Source organism: Lutra lutra, chromosome 1, assembly GCF_902655055.1.
Source record: "Lutra lutra chromosome 1, mLutLut1.2, whole genome shotgun sequence".
Lineage (NCBI taxonomy): Eukaryota > Metazoa > Chordata > Mammalia > Carnivora > Mustelidae > Lutra > Lutra lutra.
The window spans coordinates 122,908,280-122,922,526 of NC_062278.1; the positions used below are offsets into that span (position 1 = coordinate 122,908,280).

Here is a 14,247-nt window from a genome sequence, read left to right on the forward strand (position 1 = left end):
AACTATAAAACTCTTAGAGGGAAACGTAGGAGAAAAGCTTTGGACACTGGATTTGGTAATGATTTCTTGGATACTAAACCAAAAGCATAGACAACAAAAGAAAAAATAGATAAATTGGACTCTCTCAAAATTAAAATCTTGTGTGCATCAAAGGGCATTATTAAGAAAGTGAAAAGATAACCCACAGAATGGCCGAAAATATTTGCATATCTGATCAGATAAGGGATTCATATCTAGAAAATATAGAGAACTTCTGTAAGACAGCAATCATAAAAAAACAAACAACACGTGGCAAATGGGCAAAAGACGTTTTTCCAAAGAAGATCTATAAATGGCCAAAAAGCACTGAAAATATGCTCAACAGGGAAATGCGAATCAAAACCACAATGAGATCACACACACACACACACACACACACACACACACATCACTTCTTAAACCCAGAGCATCACCTCCTTAAGTTTTTGGAAGCCAAGCACTTCTAGAAAGGGAGGCAGTAGTATGGAGAAGATAAGAAGTGTTGGGGGGCCAGCTTTGAAAGCTCCAGTTAGGCAGTGATGGAGAATCACTGGTGTGGGGAGAAGCATGGCGGATGCAGAGGAAGGCAGGAAGCTAAGGCAAACCAGCGGGGAGGGGAAATAGAAGCAGTAACCCAAAGGATAGAAATTGAGGTGAAGGTTATGTCAAAGCCCAGAAAGAAGATTGGGAATCAGTTCTCCCCTAACCCACAGACCCTTCTGCAGAGAAATCTGCCTGCAAATGCAGGGTTCGGGGGAACCGAGGTGGGTGAGATGACAGCAGGTCCTCGAGGAGTAGGGAGGGGTCTGCACTGAAGATCAATGAACTTCACATGAAACAAGCGTGGGCATGAGGAATGGGACTAACTAGATGCTATAGTACTGACACCGTCTGCGCAGAGCTCCAGAACAGGGGAATGGGGGCGAAGGGTGGGAGACAGTGTACAGATGAGGGTGGGGTGGGGAGTGGAGGAAGGGTGCGCTGTCCATAGAGGCCACTGCCTGGAGCTGGGGTGAACTTGCTCAGGTCATGCCCAAAGTCATGGTAAGCACTAGACATTTTGACAATGCCTTATAAGAATCAAATCCTGCAGAAGAGGATGCCATTTCCCAGTGCTTTCAAGCCCACACCAAGAAGCCAGGCCAGGCAAACCTGACCTTGAGGCTCAGATAGACAAAAAGAAAGCCCCACACCTTGAAGGTGGGCACCAGTTGTCCTCAGTCGGGAAGTGGCTTTTGTCAGGTATTGTTCTAAAGATGCAGTTAAAAACATTTTTTTTTTTTTTTTTTTAACACACAAGCAAATACATTCCTCCCACAAAGCCTCCAAGTCAGCATTAGGGAAAAAGCATGTCTGTGCACACATATGCTCTCGGGAGCCCCTTGTAGGAATGGCTGCACACTACACGGTGTCAGTTTTACGTGCCTCCTTGTATGGCCGCCTACAGTACCCAGCAGGAGCGCAGGACATGTGTTTAAATACATGCTTCTTTCTTTCATGCCCGTTCACCTGAGGCAAGACCAGGGCCACTGCTGAGAAAGTACGCGCTTAGGAGAATAGAAGCAAGGCTGAAGCGGCAGGGGGTGGACTGGGGAGCTGGGAACCTCCAATTTCACCTGACAGAGCCATGGCACCTGTCAGCACAGCCATGAGGAGCTCTGCGGCTCTGTGTTATTGATCCCTTCTCAGCAGACCCATTAGCAGGAAGGCTGGAGGCCACCAGGAGGGGACCAGGCTAGGAAACAGGGTTGTTCCTGAAGGCCAAATTGCCAACAGAAACACGCAAGTCAGAAGCTAAGCACTGCAGCTTGGGCAACCCATCTTCTGAACTGCCCAAATCCAAGGCTTGGATGGCAGCTTATAAGTCAAGTCAAGGCAGAGGGAGCAGGGGCCATTCTACCCCGTGAGCAGATAAGACACAGGACAGGGTTCTCCAGCTCCAAGGGCTAGTGTTAAGTCACCCAGCGATGCAGAAAGCATGACTGGTGTAAAAGCCAGTTGGGAGAGAGATGGAATGGAGGAAGGAAGCAGAGTGAGACACTAGGGTAGACCAGGCGCCTGGGTGGCATCCTTCCACAGAGAACATGGGAGTAATGTCTGGAGGTTACTGTGGCAGGGTGAGGGGGGGGCTGACCCAGCACCTGCATGCCTATGAAGAATATGCCACCCACGTCTGCCCCTTCCAGTGTGCAGAGCAAGCAGCGGCACAAAGACCCCTCTCCTACTCCATTCTTAGAAGCCCGTTTGAGCCTGGGCTTGACCACTGCACTCAACTCTGGATTGAAGTCTCAGCTTTTTTGTGAAGGGAGAGCAGGGAGGACTAGAGAGAGGAAAAGAGAAGACAAGAAATGGTTGAAGAAAGAGAAACATGTAAATGAAGTCCAGGAAAACACATCCAAGCTGAAACTGAAATGATCCAGAAAAAGCTAGTACTTAATGACCGTTAGCTTCAGCTGCCCATTTTCTGATTATTGTAACATACTTCCTCTCCAAACCAGTCATTTCTAACGGGATGTGCTGTGGTCCAATCTCCCTGTCCTGGTTTCCAGTGGTTGAGAGGGGCAGTGTCCCATGCCATCCTCCTTGTGCCCACTCTCCGCCCTCATGTGTCTCTCCTGGGCAGATGGGACACTGGCGTGCAGCTAGCTCCCCACCTCCCAGGAGAGGACATGGCATGAGACATAACACGAGTATCCACCTCTTCATCTCTGTTAGTACAGGCTCTGTGGAAACAACCCATACCACCAAACAATCGGTTTAATTTTATTTCAAAAATTGTACAAAATGGCCATAAGCGGCTATAAAAAATTTTGTCTTTTGAACACATGGAAATTCAGAAAGAACAACAAAACAGGTATCATTCACAGTGTAATGGAAAAGCTTTCTCTGAGGCAGAAATTACAACTCTTCCTTCTTCTTCCCTAGTCTCTCATGGTCTCCTTCCCGGAGCGTTCGAATAAAATTGGTAAACCCCAATTCCTATAGGGAAGGGGAAGAGAAAGAGAAAAAAGCCTTTAACCCCTGATGCAGATGTGCACCCTCTCCCCCTCTCCGCTTTTCCTGACCCTCCAGGTGCTCACTCCTCTGGACACAGAGAAGTGGCTAGTAGAGGCAGCTGGCAATGTCGGGAGGGCTTGCCTGGCTACTTGACTTGCCACCCCACCCCTGGAACCCACCCAGGCTCTGGGAGCTGGACTCCAGAACAATCTCTGGGGGCACTCTCCCAGCCAGGCCCATAGCCCTTGCCTTCCCAGCAGCGTGCACATGGCTAACTTCTGCGGTGTCTGGGAAGTCTCCCTTTGCTGCCCTTCTCAGTGGCTGTCTCCCTGCCCAACAGAAAGAGCTCAGAGCAGATGCCTCTCCCCAGCTTACCGTCCGATCACTGTCATACTTCTCTGCAAACTTCCCATAGTGGTAGTAGTGGAATGTGGGGTAGGCCTTGACGGCTTCCTGCTGACACAGGTCCTGGTTCTTCTCTTTGACGCAGTCCACAGCAGCACAGGCAATCTGTGGGCCCGGAGAAAGGCTGGGTCAGCGCAGGCGGCCTCCCGTTTGAGACCCGAGGCCTGGACCCTCTGCACATGGACCGCACTTTAGGCCCACACTGTGTGCTTTCTCTGATTTCTCTCAATAGCGACGAAGAGCTGAACCAGAGCCTCCCCAGCTCAGAGCTCCATTGAGACCGCCACGGCTTGCTTCCAGTTCTCAAGGCAGATGGGTAAGGTTAGGGGACTCCGCTTGCAGGGGCCTCAGACCACCCTTTAAAATCAAGAGCATAATGGCCATCAAGGAAATGATGACCTGAGAGCATTTGTAAACACTGCAGGTTTTGTGATGCTTTCTGTGAGGCATGGTGGGACTCATTCATTTATCAACTAACACTTTCCGAATGTCTGTTTGGGGAGGCAGTAGAGTACCAAGGTTAAGAACAAGCGCTTTGAAGGCGAGTTTCTGAAGTGTAAATCTGGGCTTGGCAGCATAGGAAGACTTTCGGAAAATGACCTAGTCTCTTGGAACCTCAGTTTCTTCATCTGTAGAATGGGGGTAATAACAATACCTAAATGATCAGGCTATTATGAGGACTGAGCAAGAGAATCCAGGGGCGGTGACTTGGCGCAGGACCCGGCACGTAGTTAGTAGTCAGTAAGTGTTCACGGCTCTCTTAATCACTCCTCCGGCCCCCAGACACGAGCTCTGCCCCTAGTAGGGGCTCAGCGTCTGGTCAGAGGGGTCAGAGAGAAACAATTCCAAGGCACGAAAGGAGGTATGAGGTGATGGAGGAGGTCCAGGGTGCCAAGGGGAGGGGCACAGAGGTGCTCTGCACGTTTGCCATCTGAGCAGTGGCCTGAAGGAGGAGAAAGAAGTTCCAGCTGGGGGAGCACATTCCAGGGCCCAGAAGAGCTCAGCATGACCAAAGCAAATGGAATTTTCAGTCAGAAGGAGGTTCCCAAACTGGCCACTGGCCTCTTCCTGCCTGTCTAACAAATTCCACAGAATGTTAGTTTTTCCTTATTTTTTACTGTTCTTTTAAAATAAGAGGGTATAAAGCAGACCTGGGGAACCTCCTGTCTGTTGAGGGTCGGAAAGCAGGGAAGGAGGAAAGAAGGTCGCTTTATGGCAACACACCAAACGCAAGCATTGCAGAAGCAGGGCGGGCAGCTTCTGATTAAGAGTGAGCAGGAACCCAAGGGCTGCTATGTGCTAGCAGTACACGGGTGACCTTGAAGAAGTCCGGCCATTTAGTGACCACCACTCTTACCGAAGGAAAGCAGTTAATAGATACATAACAAGTGAGATCATTTTAGAGCCTGGTGAATGCTCTGAAGAAATTAAAAGAGGGTGATTCAAGACAATAGCCAGAGGGGCTGCTTTATGGCCAAGGAGGCCTTTCCCAGGAGACAGGATTTGATCTACAACCTGAGTCAGGACTAGGCAGCAGGTGCAAGAAGGCCTGAGCAGGAAGTACCCGTCCAGGGGGACCCGCCCACCCCAGGACTGGAGGGGACTGAGCACGCAGCCTCCGGGAACCAGAGCCCATTAAGGCATTCTGACTGAACTCTCACCATGCTTGAAATTTCAAGTGATTACATAGTCACAGCTCACATGGTTCTATGGCTACAGGTTCTTCCCATGGGGATGGAGACCCCTTTCCAAGTAGAAGAACCCAGCAGGCCAACAACAGTCCTGGTTGCTGCTCACTGACCTAGTGCCCAGGTGAGCAGGAACCCCGCTCTGCAGGCAGTGGGGCGACAGAGTGCGGAGCGAGGGGCAGCCTCCCCTCCTGTCACCAGTGGACCACCAGTGCCCCCCGCCCCCCTGCTCTGCTGCTTCCCTCCCACCTCAGCTACAGAACGTCTGTACGATAAGACTTCTTAGAGCCGAGTTTGCAAACTCGCCGCACACGATCCGTATCTGGCTCTCAGTCCTGTTCTATTTGGCCCACATAGAATTTAACAACAACAAAAAAAATAAACCTGAATTAGCTGCCAACCTAGAAAAAGAGCCAGAAGATTTTATATAAAAGTTTGGCTCTCCAGCTTCTGTGTGAAAGCCAGATTGGACGGCATTCACCCTGCATTCCCGCAGGCAGCCACTGGCTAGAGCGGAGGGCAGCTGTCTCTGTCGGGCAGGTTCAACGAGCCGCTGGCTGGCGTCCGCCCCGAGCCCGATTCACCGGGCCGGCAGACGAGCCCCTGCAAGCCTCTGAGAACCCCAGCTCACCCTCTAAAGTGCTCTCTGAATTATTTAGAAACATAAGGCAGATGCTCCTCCAGCTGTCCTCAGCGTATCAGTTCTTGGGGCCCAGCCTGGGGGAGGTGGCGCACCCCAGGCAGCCCTCTGCGTCGGCCCCCGGCGAGGGGCCAAGGCTCTCCGCTACGCTGAGGAAGTGTTTGATGAGGGTTGCTGTGGGTGGCTGCTCTCCCTGCATCTGCTTTAAATTATGAATTTAATTTGTATACATGCCCCAAAGCTGTGGGAAATACAGTGTACAGTTTTATAAATCGACTAAATTAAAAATGTGTACTTATTTCAAATCCCCTAAACTAGCTGCCAGCCACATACACAGGGAGTGCTGCTCCTGGCCGCAAAGGCTCCTCCACACTCCGTTTCTACGAGAGGAGAGGAGTCGAGCGTGGCTCTTTCTCACAGAAGCAGCTTAGACTCTAGAAAGGAGATAGCAAATAAACCTTTTCTCACCTATCCCAATTTCTCCTGTCTGGATGCCTGCCCACCCCCCACACACCCACTCTAGGTTTACACGGACTGAACTGTCACTGAAGGTACATGATCATTTCTAGATTTGTTCTGCCATAGTTGGTATCCTGCCAAGACCCCTTAGCCAAACACTTGCCACTGGCACCCATAATTCTTGGCTGCAGGGAGCCCCAAGGAAGGCCAGTGTTGGCCGGAACTTGAGGACAGGTCTCCCGGCTTCCTTGAGCTTTGGGTGAGGCGATTCTGTCCCTGGTGATGCCTCCAGGGCTGAACTCAATTACGCATGCACTAATCTGTTCATTAATACAAATGTTCTGGCTCCTGTCCTGACTGTCCCCTCTTCCTCCATCCCTGAGGCTGTGGCCTGAGACCATTTCCCAAATAAACCCCCTACACACGAGTCCCAGAACCTGAGTCTGCTTCTGGGAGACCTCTGACAAAGCCTGTTTATCTGGTTCTGAGCTGCCCCTTCCCAGCTGAGCGACTTTGGGAGAGCTTTGAACCTCTCGAAGATTCAATTCTTGTGTAAAATGGGAGAGAGAATACTTAGTTGCTTATGCTACTGTGACTACTACAAGGACCTGACATAACCCTCTTAAGCATCAGTGGAAGAGGAGTTTTCTGAAAATATCAAATGCTACTGTGTGGTCATTCAGTCAACATTTACAGAGGTTTCACGCATCAAGGCTGGAGGGAATTCAAGGACCAATGAGGTCTCTATGCTCAGGGAGCTTTCCTTTCTGATGGACAGACAGCCTTGTCAACGCAAGGAAGTACACACACCATGGCCAAAGTTATAGCAGTCCCCTCTGCCTCGGGTCGCCTGTCCTGGGATGACCTTCCCACTTCGCTGGCCAGCCTGACCCAGGCTGGGGACACCTGGATCTGCCATGAGAGATGAGCCCCACCTTGCCGGCCCAGTGGAACCCTGCCCCTGCCTGCATCGGCCAGCCTTCCACCTCAGGCCCATGTCCTCTGCGGCCCCTTCTCTACGGCCTTCGGTGCCAACATGAGCAGCACGCAGCCCTCTCTCCAGCCAGTGTGTCAACTGCTCAGGTTCCCTAGGAAGCTCCTAGGAGTGGGGGAGGCTCCCCACCTAAGATATGAGCTGCCTCATGCGGCTTTATTGATTCAGTAAAATAAATCTCTGCAGGAGCTAATATTGACTCTGGCTATGAAAATGGAAGTGAACAACCAACAGCATATTGATTGGGGAAGGAACAGGGACTGGCTTCTGGGTGTGTTGGGGGGTGGAATACAATTCTAGCTAAGAGGTAGCAGCACAGGGTGTCTGGAGTCAAGAGACTCTGTTCTGGTTGTCAGCGACTGGCGGCTGGCTGTCCCTGGGCAAGGGACACAGTTCCTCTCTGGGCCATGACCCCCATGAGCAGGAGAGGGCTGGATGGGCCACTGGACCCCAAACAGCAGCCACTGGCCAGTACGAGAGGCAGCTCTTAAAAGTTACAAATCCCTGGGGTGGATAGGTGGCTCAGTCGGTTAAGCATCCAACTCTTGATTTTGGCTCAGGTCATGATCTCAGGGTCGTGAGACTGAGTCCCATGTTGGGCTCTGCACTGAGTGTGGAGTTTGCTTAGGATTCTCCCCCTCCCTCTCTAAAAAGAAAGGAAGGAAAGAAGGAAAGAAGGAAGGAAGGAAGGGAGGAAAGGAGAGGAAGAGAGAGACACAGAGAGAGAGAGAGAAAGATAGATAAATATTACAAATTTCTAGAATCATCCCTAGACCTCTGATGGGACAGTTCTAGGATGGCACCCAGCAGTTGTGACACAGGTAACTTTAGTCCTCCGGGCCGAGAGCAAATGCTTCCCTGGTGTTACCGAGAGCCATGGAACCAGGAACCCCAGGCCTGCCAACTGTCTGGCAGAGAGGACACGAGATTAAAACAAGTGAGAGTAATCTCTGGCTTGGGATAAAGGGAGCTGGAAGGAGAGAAGAAAGGAAATAACAGACAGGATATGACCCCAGGAAAAGGCTAGTAACATTACTGTCCCAAGCTGAGACAATTAAGCAAAGGCATTTCAAGTGTCTTGGAGAAGGAGGGCTCCCTGTGGAAATGGAGTCCCTGTGCATCAGCAGAGGGGAGAGAGGGAGAAGAGGACTGGCCGTTGGCTGCTCACTGTGGGCACAGCCAGCCTGGCCCCACCTGGACTGAGGTGATCCCTTCACAGACCCTGGAGCCATAGAGACCTTAGCATCCAGGGGACAGGGAGACCCACGCCTCAGTCACTTTCCTGTCTGTCCAGAGTTTTCCAGGTGAGGGGTGATGGGGGTCAATGTGGACTGACTGCTAGTCCCATGCTGGCTGCAGGGAGCAAAGTCTTCCCCACACCAACTAACACTCAGACTGTGACGGAGTCGTGCCGGAACTGAACCTGGGTGGCAGAGGGGTCTGGGTGGGGAGGGAGATGGAAGATAGGAAGCCCCTTCTTGCCACGCCCCTCTTGATACGGGCCAAGGGGCAGGCAAAGGAGAAAAGATTTCTGGTCCTTATATTCCCTCCTGATGTGATGAAGGGAGCCTCAAGGCATAGCCAGACTTTGTGGGTGACAACTGGACATCCTGAGTCCAGGGAAGGGTCCAGGGATCTGAGTCCCAAGTTTGTCCCCCTCCCCACACATGTCCCTATGCCCCAGCCTGGCTCCCTCTGACCTTCTGTCCCTACAGAGCTTATATGCCGTCACTGTCACCCCACCCAGGGCCAACTCTAGCGTGTTCTGGCGTGTGTGTCCAGCCTGCTCTAGCTGCTCCTAAAAACCCCACCAGGTGCACATACATGCAGCTTTGGGTTGGGTGTGTATCAGCACACTTCTGAGGCCTGGTGGGGGACAGGTTCCCACAAGAGTCCCATGCTGGGAAGAGTCTTCATGATCATCTACAGCAGGATGCCAACCTCGTGAGAGGAGAACTCAAGGCCTGGAGAGTTGACAGGACTTATCCAAGCCACCACGGTTCAGCAGCAGTCAAGCTGCACCGTGCCTGAGCTCCAGGTCTGCCCCTGCCACGCCACCCCTTGGCCCCAGAGTCACACACTGCCCTCATCCGGTGGCACCCATGCTGCTCTGGCTGCTGGAGCTGCCTGGGGAGGTGCCTGGGGGTGCCCTCTCCCCACACGTTAATCCAATCTGCAGTTCTAACTTGTTAATTTTATGCTTCATCAGTCGGCAGCTGCAGGAGCCTTTTACTTCGGCGGGACGAGGCTCTGCAGACAGCTTTGCCCTCCTCCACCTTGACTGCCTCCAGTTCACTTTCGTTGGATATTTTTTATTTGTATTTTCAATTACATAAGTAATGCGTGACTACAAATCCTACTGTAAAAAGAGTCAAATGCTAAAAATAAGCAGGTGACCCCTTTTTCAATCCCCTCTTCCCATAAAGGGCTAAAACAGTTCAGGGTACCCATTTCAGCGAGCTGATTCTTCAGCAGAAACTCAGCCTGCCCAATCCTGCCTTATGAAAAAAATGTCCTGGTTCCCAGGAATTCCCTGATCTCAGCAGAGTTTATTCAGGAAAGGGAGCTGAAGTGGAAGGGAGTGAAGTAGAGGAACCAAGGGCTGAGCAAAGTCAGGGGCAGGACAAGAAATGAAGAAGGGTATCCTTACCTTTCGGTCCTCTTTGAAGACATTGGCGGTGGCGGTAAAGTGTGGGATGACCTTCTTACAGTGCGGGCACCCTGTAGGGGAGGGGAAGGATCAAGTGTTGCGCGTGAGGGAGGCTGCAGGGCCAGGGGTCCTTCCTGGCACTGAAGAGAAGCCTTTCCAGGGGCTTCCCTCCACCCAACAGCAGATGAGGGTTCATCTGACTCCCACTCCTTACACACCAGACTGTCAGGGTCCACGTGTCAACCCAGCCACTCAAACACTGCTCTGTGTGTCTGCTGTCAGAACAAGGACTTTGGAGAGAGGTCTGCTCTTGCACGGGACCTACCACCCCATCCTCCCGTCACACACTGGGGCTGAAGAGGCTGGGGGTGGGGGAGACAGTTGCTGCAGTCTTGCTCTGCAAGCTCCTTCCACAGAGGGCTGCCCTTGGAGCCAGCGTAGAGTGGGGAGCTCTAGGCTCGGAAAAGGAGGACGTGTGCTCAGGATTCTCTGAGCCTGTCACAGAGTCCTCTTCTTCCCTAGGGACTGCGGTATATGCTATCCACTTCATGGCTGAGAGAACGGGACTGGGAAAGGTGTGGGGAGGAGGAACTACTCCACCTGAGCCCCCACTGCTCAATCTCCACCCCGGACCACATGGCTAAACCAAGCCCCTGGTCCTCATGCTAGCCTTCCACCCTTCACTCTACAGTCCACCTGAACCTGCGATTCAGGGACAGGAGATCCAATGTCAGGCTGAAAGGAGGATAAGCTACAGTGAGTCCCCAACGCTTCTCAGGGCCCGGGTTCCTGACTGAGGGAAGAGGCTGATCACAATGGACAAGGACCCATAACTCCAGAGGCCCTGGGTGTGACAGTGGTGCAAGTGTCACCTGACATGACAGACCCCCTTTCCTGGCAACCTCCCTCAGTGTTAGCCGATCCAAACCCAAGCCCCCTTCCTGTAACCATTCCCCAGATGCTGCACACAACTGCCAGGAGAGCAGAACTGCTCTGAGGGAGGAGTTCCCTGATGCTGGTAATTAATTCTGATCAAAACACAGGTGGGAGGGGCCGAATGCCCCACAGAGAGAGCTGGCGAACAGTCGGGCCAGCCATGGCGGAGACAGAAATGGCTTTGCTCATCTGCTTTCTCTCTTTTTAAAATAAGGTAACAATGACCGGCATTTCAAAGAGTTCTGTGAAACCAAATTAAGGCTAGACTACAACTTTAATATGAATTTAACACGTGAGCCAATTCCTGAGATGGGCGGGGGCCCCCCATACAGCCGGCTGGCAGAGCAGCCAGCTGGCCCCAGAGCAGTGGGCACAGTGACGAGGAGGGGCAGTCAAGGGATTCTGCCCACATCCACTGCAGGTGTGGGGAAGAGAGCTGGGCTGCCTATGGGTTCGAGCAGCACCGAATGCGACAGAGTGCCTAGCACAGCCTCGCTCATGGCAGGTCTAACAGATGATTGTTTAACTGGCTCAATGGCAATTATATATGAACACTTTACTAATTTGACCCAGCAGAGGAAAAATAGCTCAGATTCATGAAAATGTTACACTCAAAAGGAACGATGGTTTATACATTCCAAAACATTCAGAGGGCACAGTGTGCTGGCTGACAAGGCCTATCAGGGCACCAGCCCTAGAGGTCCCTCAGGAGTGGCACATGGATGCCCCACTAACAGCGTTAGGCTGGCTGGAAATAAGTCGTCCCCTCCCTCCAAATCTGGTATCACTATTAATTTTTCCTTTTACTCTTTGCTTACTGAAAGTATAAAGCAACTGTCAGCTTAGTGCAAATTCCTATTACCATCAATTTAAAGTATCTAGGTCTCAGATTAATCACCTGGTGTATCTAATTTTATCATTATCCAAAAGAAAAGGCAAGGCAAATGGATAACTGGAGGGGAGGTTGATTTAGAAAGGGCATGAAGACGTTTCCCAGGGGTCTCAGGTGGGCCAGAAGAGACATGATTTTTTTAATTGGGGCTCTTTGAAAAGGTACCACCTTTGTGTAGCAGGAAACCAAAGATTTCCAGAACAGGGAGTCAAAGACTGAGGACAGGATAGAAAATTCCATAGCTAGAGACTCAGCAAGCCGGCCTAAGAAGGGCAGCCACCTGGACCAGACCACTGAGAGCAAAGTGTGTGTGTGTGTTGGGGGGTGGAAATGTTGGAACAGGAGAGAACAATGAAACAGCTGGAGGAAGATCTGTGTAGAAACTGGGGAAGCCGGAGATGGGGGGAGGCAGGAGGCTGGGTACATGGGGAAGCTGGGAAGCAAGGGACATGGTGGGGAGGTGGGAAGTGGGGCAGGGGGCAGGGAAGCAGGAGGTGGGAGGGAGACTGGGGAAGGCTATGGGGTTGGTTTTTGCTTTCACTTTATACCTACCTTTAGCAGGGGTGTGACCTTCCTGTAGTATTGGTTCTTTATATGTAAATAAGCATCAAGAGGTATTACATAATACATAAATATGTATTATTTTTGTAATTGAAAAAATTTTTGAAAGACTTGTCTTTGGATAGATTCACTTCCCTGATGAACACGTCTCAGGAATCTGGAGCAGAGTTCAGGGACAGGAACATGCAGTGGAGGAAAAGGGAACCTCTAGGTGTGAGGCCCTTTGACAGAAGCTGAGTCGAGGGGTGGAGCAGCCCTGAATGGGGTTGTTTCTTGCCAGAGTGGACTAGGAAGCCCTTGAGGCCAAGCAGGGACCACACCTCCTTCCCTTGTATCCTGGGCCCCAGATACCACCCAGCACCCAGTGGTTCTGTGAGGGGGTTCATCAGCAGCCCAGAGGGTAGGAGTCCTGACCCCAGAGGTCTGGGGTAAGAGGGGAGCATCTCTGGGGGGAAAGTATTTAGTCTGGACATACAAAAGCCCACCCAGTAGCCGGCCAAGGACCCTGACTTGTGCGGCCAGGCCTTCACTGCTGCTGAGGAAGCTCCTCCTCTCCGAACGAGGTCTGTGACAGAAAAAGCCCCTCTGTCATACGCTGCTCTGAGGCCTCGGGCCGGTCACATGCCCTCTGCTGTCCGTCCTGCACACCCCATTCTGCCCAGACAGAAGACAGCTTCTTAAACCCCACTCAGCCTTCCAGGCATGCCCTAAGGACAGATGAGAACAGCAAGAAGCTCAGCAAGAAAGAACCCAAAGTCCCACTCCCACTTGGAGAAGAAAAGGCAAAAACAGAGCAACACGCGGGCAGCCCCCGAGGGTGGAGGTCTGAGGCTGGGAAAGGTAGGCGGAGGCAGCCCCTCCCAGAAAGTGAGAGGGAGGAGAGGCATTAGGTATTACTGAGGCCGGACAAGTGGGGCAGGAGGGGAGCCAACAGGAGGGCTGGTTACAAGCAAGCGCGTTTATGACTAGACTGAGCCGCCTGGCTTCTCCGTGGCACGGAGCTTTATTATCCCCACTCCATTAAGCAGAGCTGTAACCTGGGGGAGAGAGACAAGGGCAGCGGAAGAGTGGGAAATTCAAGAGCGTTCCCTGTTAAGTATCAATTAACTTCAAAATTTTATGCACAAAATCCAAAGGTCACAAACACACGTGTCACTTCCTCAACTTAAACTCTGATGAAAATAGGGATCAAGGGGAAGCTAGCTCAGAAGAATGTAGTGTGCTTTTCCCACAGCCTCAAACCCGATGGCCTCAAAGCCATGTGGGGAGGTCAGGGAGGGGGCTGGGCTGGGGATGTTCAGGAAGACAAGGAAAGCAGAGGCCAAAATGGGTCAGCTAAATTCCAAGGTTTGAAGGTGAAGTCAGTGCCTAGTGGGATGCCAGGAGAGCCAAGGGGTGGAAGGAAGGGGCAAGTGGGAGGCAGCCTAGAAGATTCCAGGGACCAGAGGAGACTGAGCAACTTTACGGCAGCTCCTGCCACAAATAGAAGTGGATGGCTTTAGCACCGATGTGAGAAAGGCTCCCCAGAAAGAGGGAGAGACCCTGACAGAACAGACAGAAGGAGGCCCTGGATTTTGAAGGATATCAGCCTGGAATGAGACAGCACAGAGGAGCCCAGAGTCCCCCTGTGGCTGCCCTGGTCCCTGGGAGGGGTCTTCTTGGTCTGGTCTGGCCCACCCCTCTGCCTCACACCATGGTGAGCACCCCCAGCTACTTACAAGGGGCATAGAACATGACCAAGGTGTGCTTCTTCTTCTTCAGGGTCTCCCGGAAGTTGTCCCCGGCCAGGTGCAACACGCTGGTCTGCTGCTCTTCCCAGGTGGGCTCGGGGGGTGGCGGGGCCTCAGGGCTGCAGGAATGGGGGGAAGGGTGGGGAGAGAGTCATAAGGAGAGGCTTGGGTGAGGGCAAACACTTCCACCCCTACCCAGAGGAGCACTCAAGAAGAAATCACTTCACATCCTTTCTAAAATGTAATTCACAAGCTGAGTTTAAACCAAACAACTCTG

At 52.0% G+C, this 14,247-nt stretch overlaps 1 protein-coding gene across 1 annotated transcript in view; it reads right to left on the reverse strand.

Moving 5' to 3' along the window:
• Positions 1–2,757: 2,757 nt before the first annotated feature.
• The window catches only part of PDIA5 (protein disulfide isomerase family A member 5), a 91,388-nt gene continuing 79,898 nt past the window's right edge, over positions 2,758–14,247 (reverse strand). The window contains exons 14-17 of the mRNA XM_047735278.1: positions 13,959–14,089; positions 9,852–9,922; positions 3,391–3,525; positions 2,758–2,997 (exon numbers count right to left, since the gene is read on the reverse strand). Of these exons, the coding sequence (XP_047591234.1) occupies positions 2,917–2,997; positions 3,391–3,525; positions 9,852–9,922; positions 13,959–14,089 (418 nt within the window). The 3' untranslated portion in view covers positions 2,758–2,916. The remainder of the gene's footprint in view (positions 2,998–3,390; positions 3,526–9,851; positions 9,923–13,958; positions 14,090–14,247) is intronic.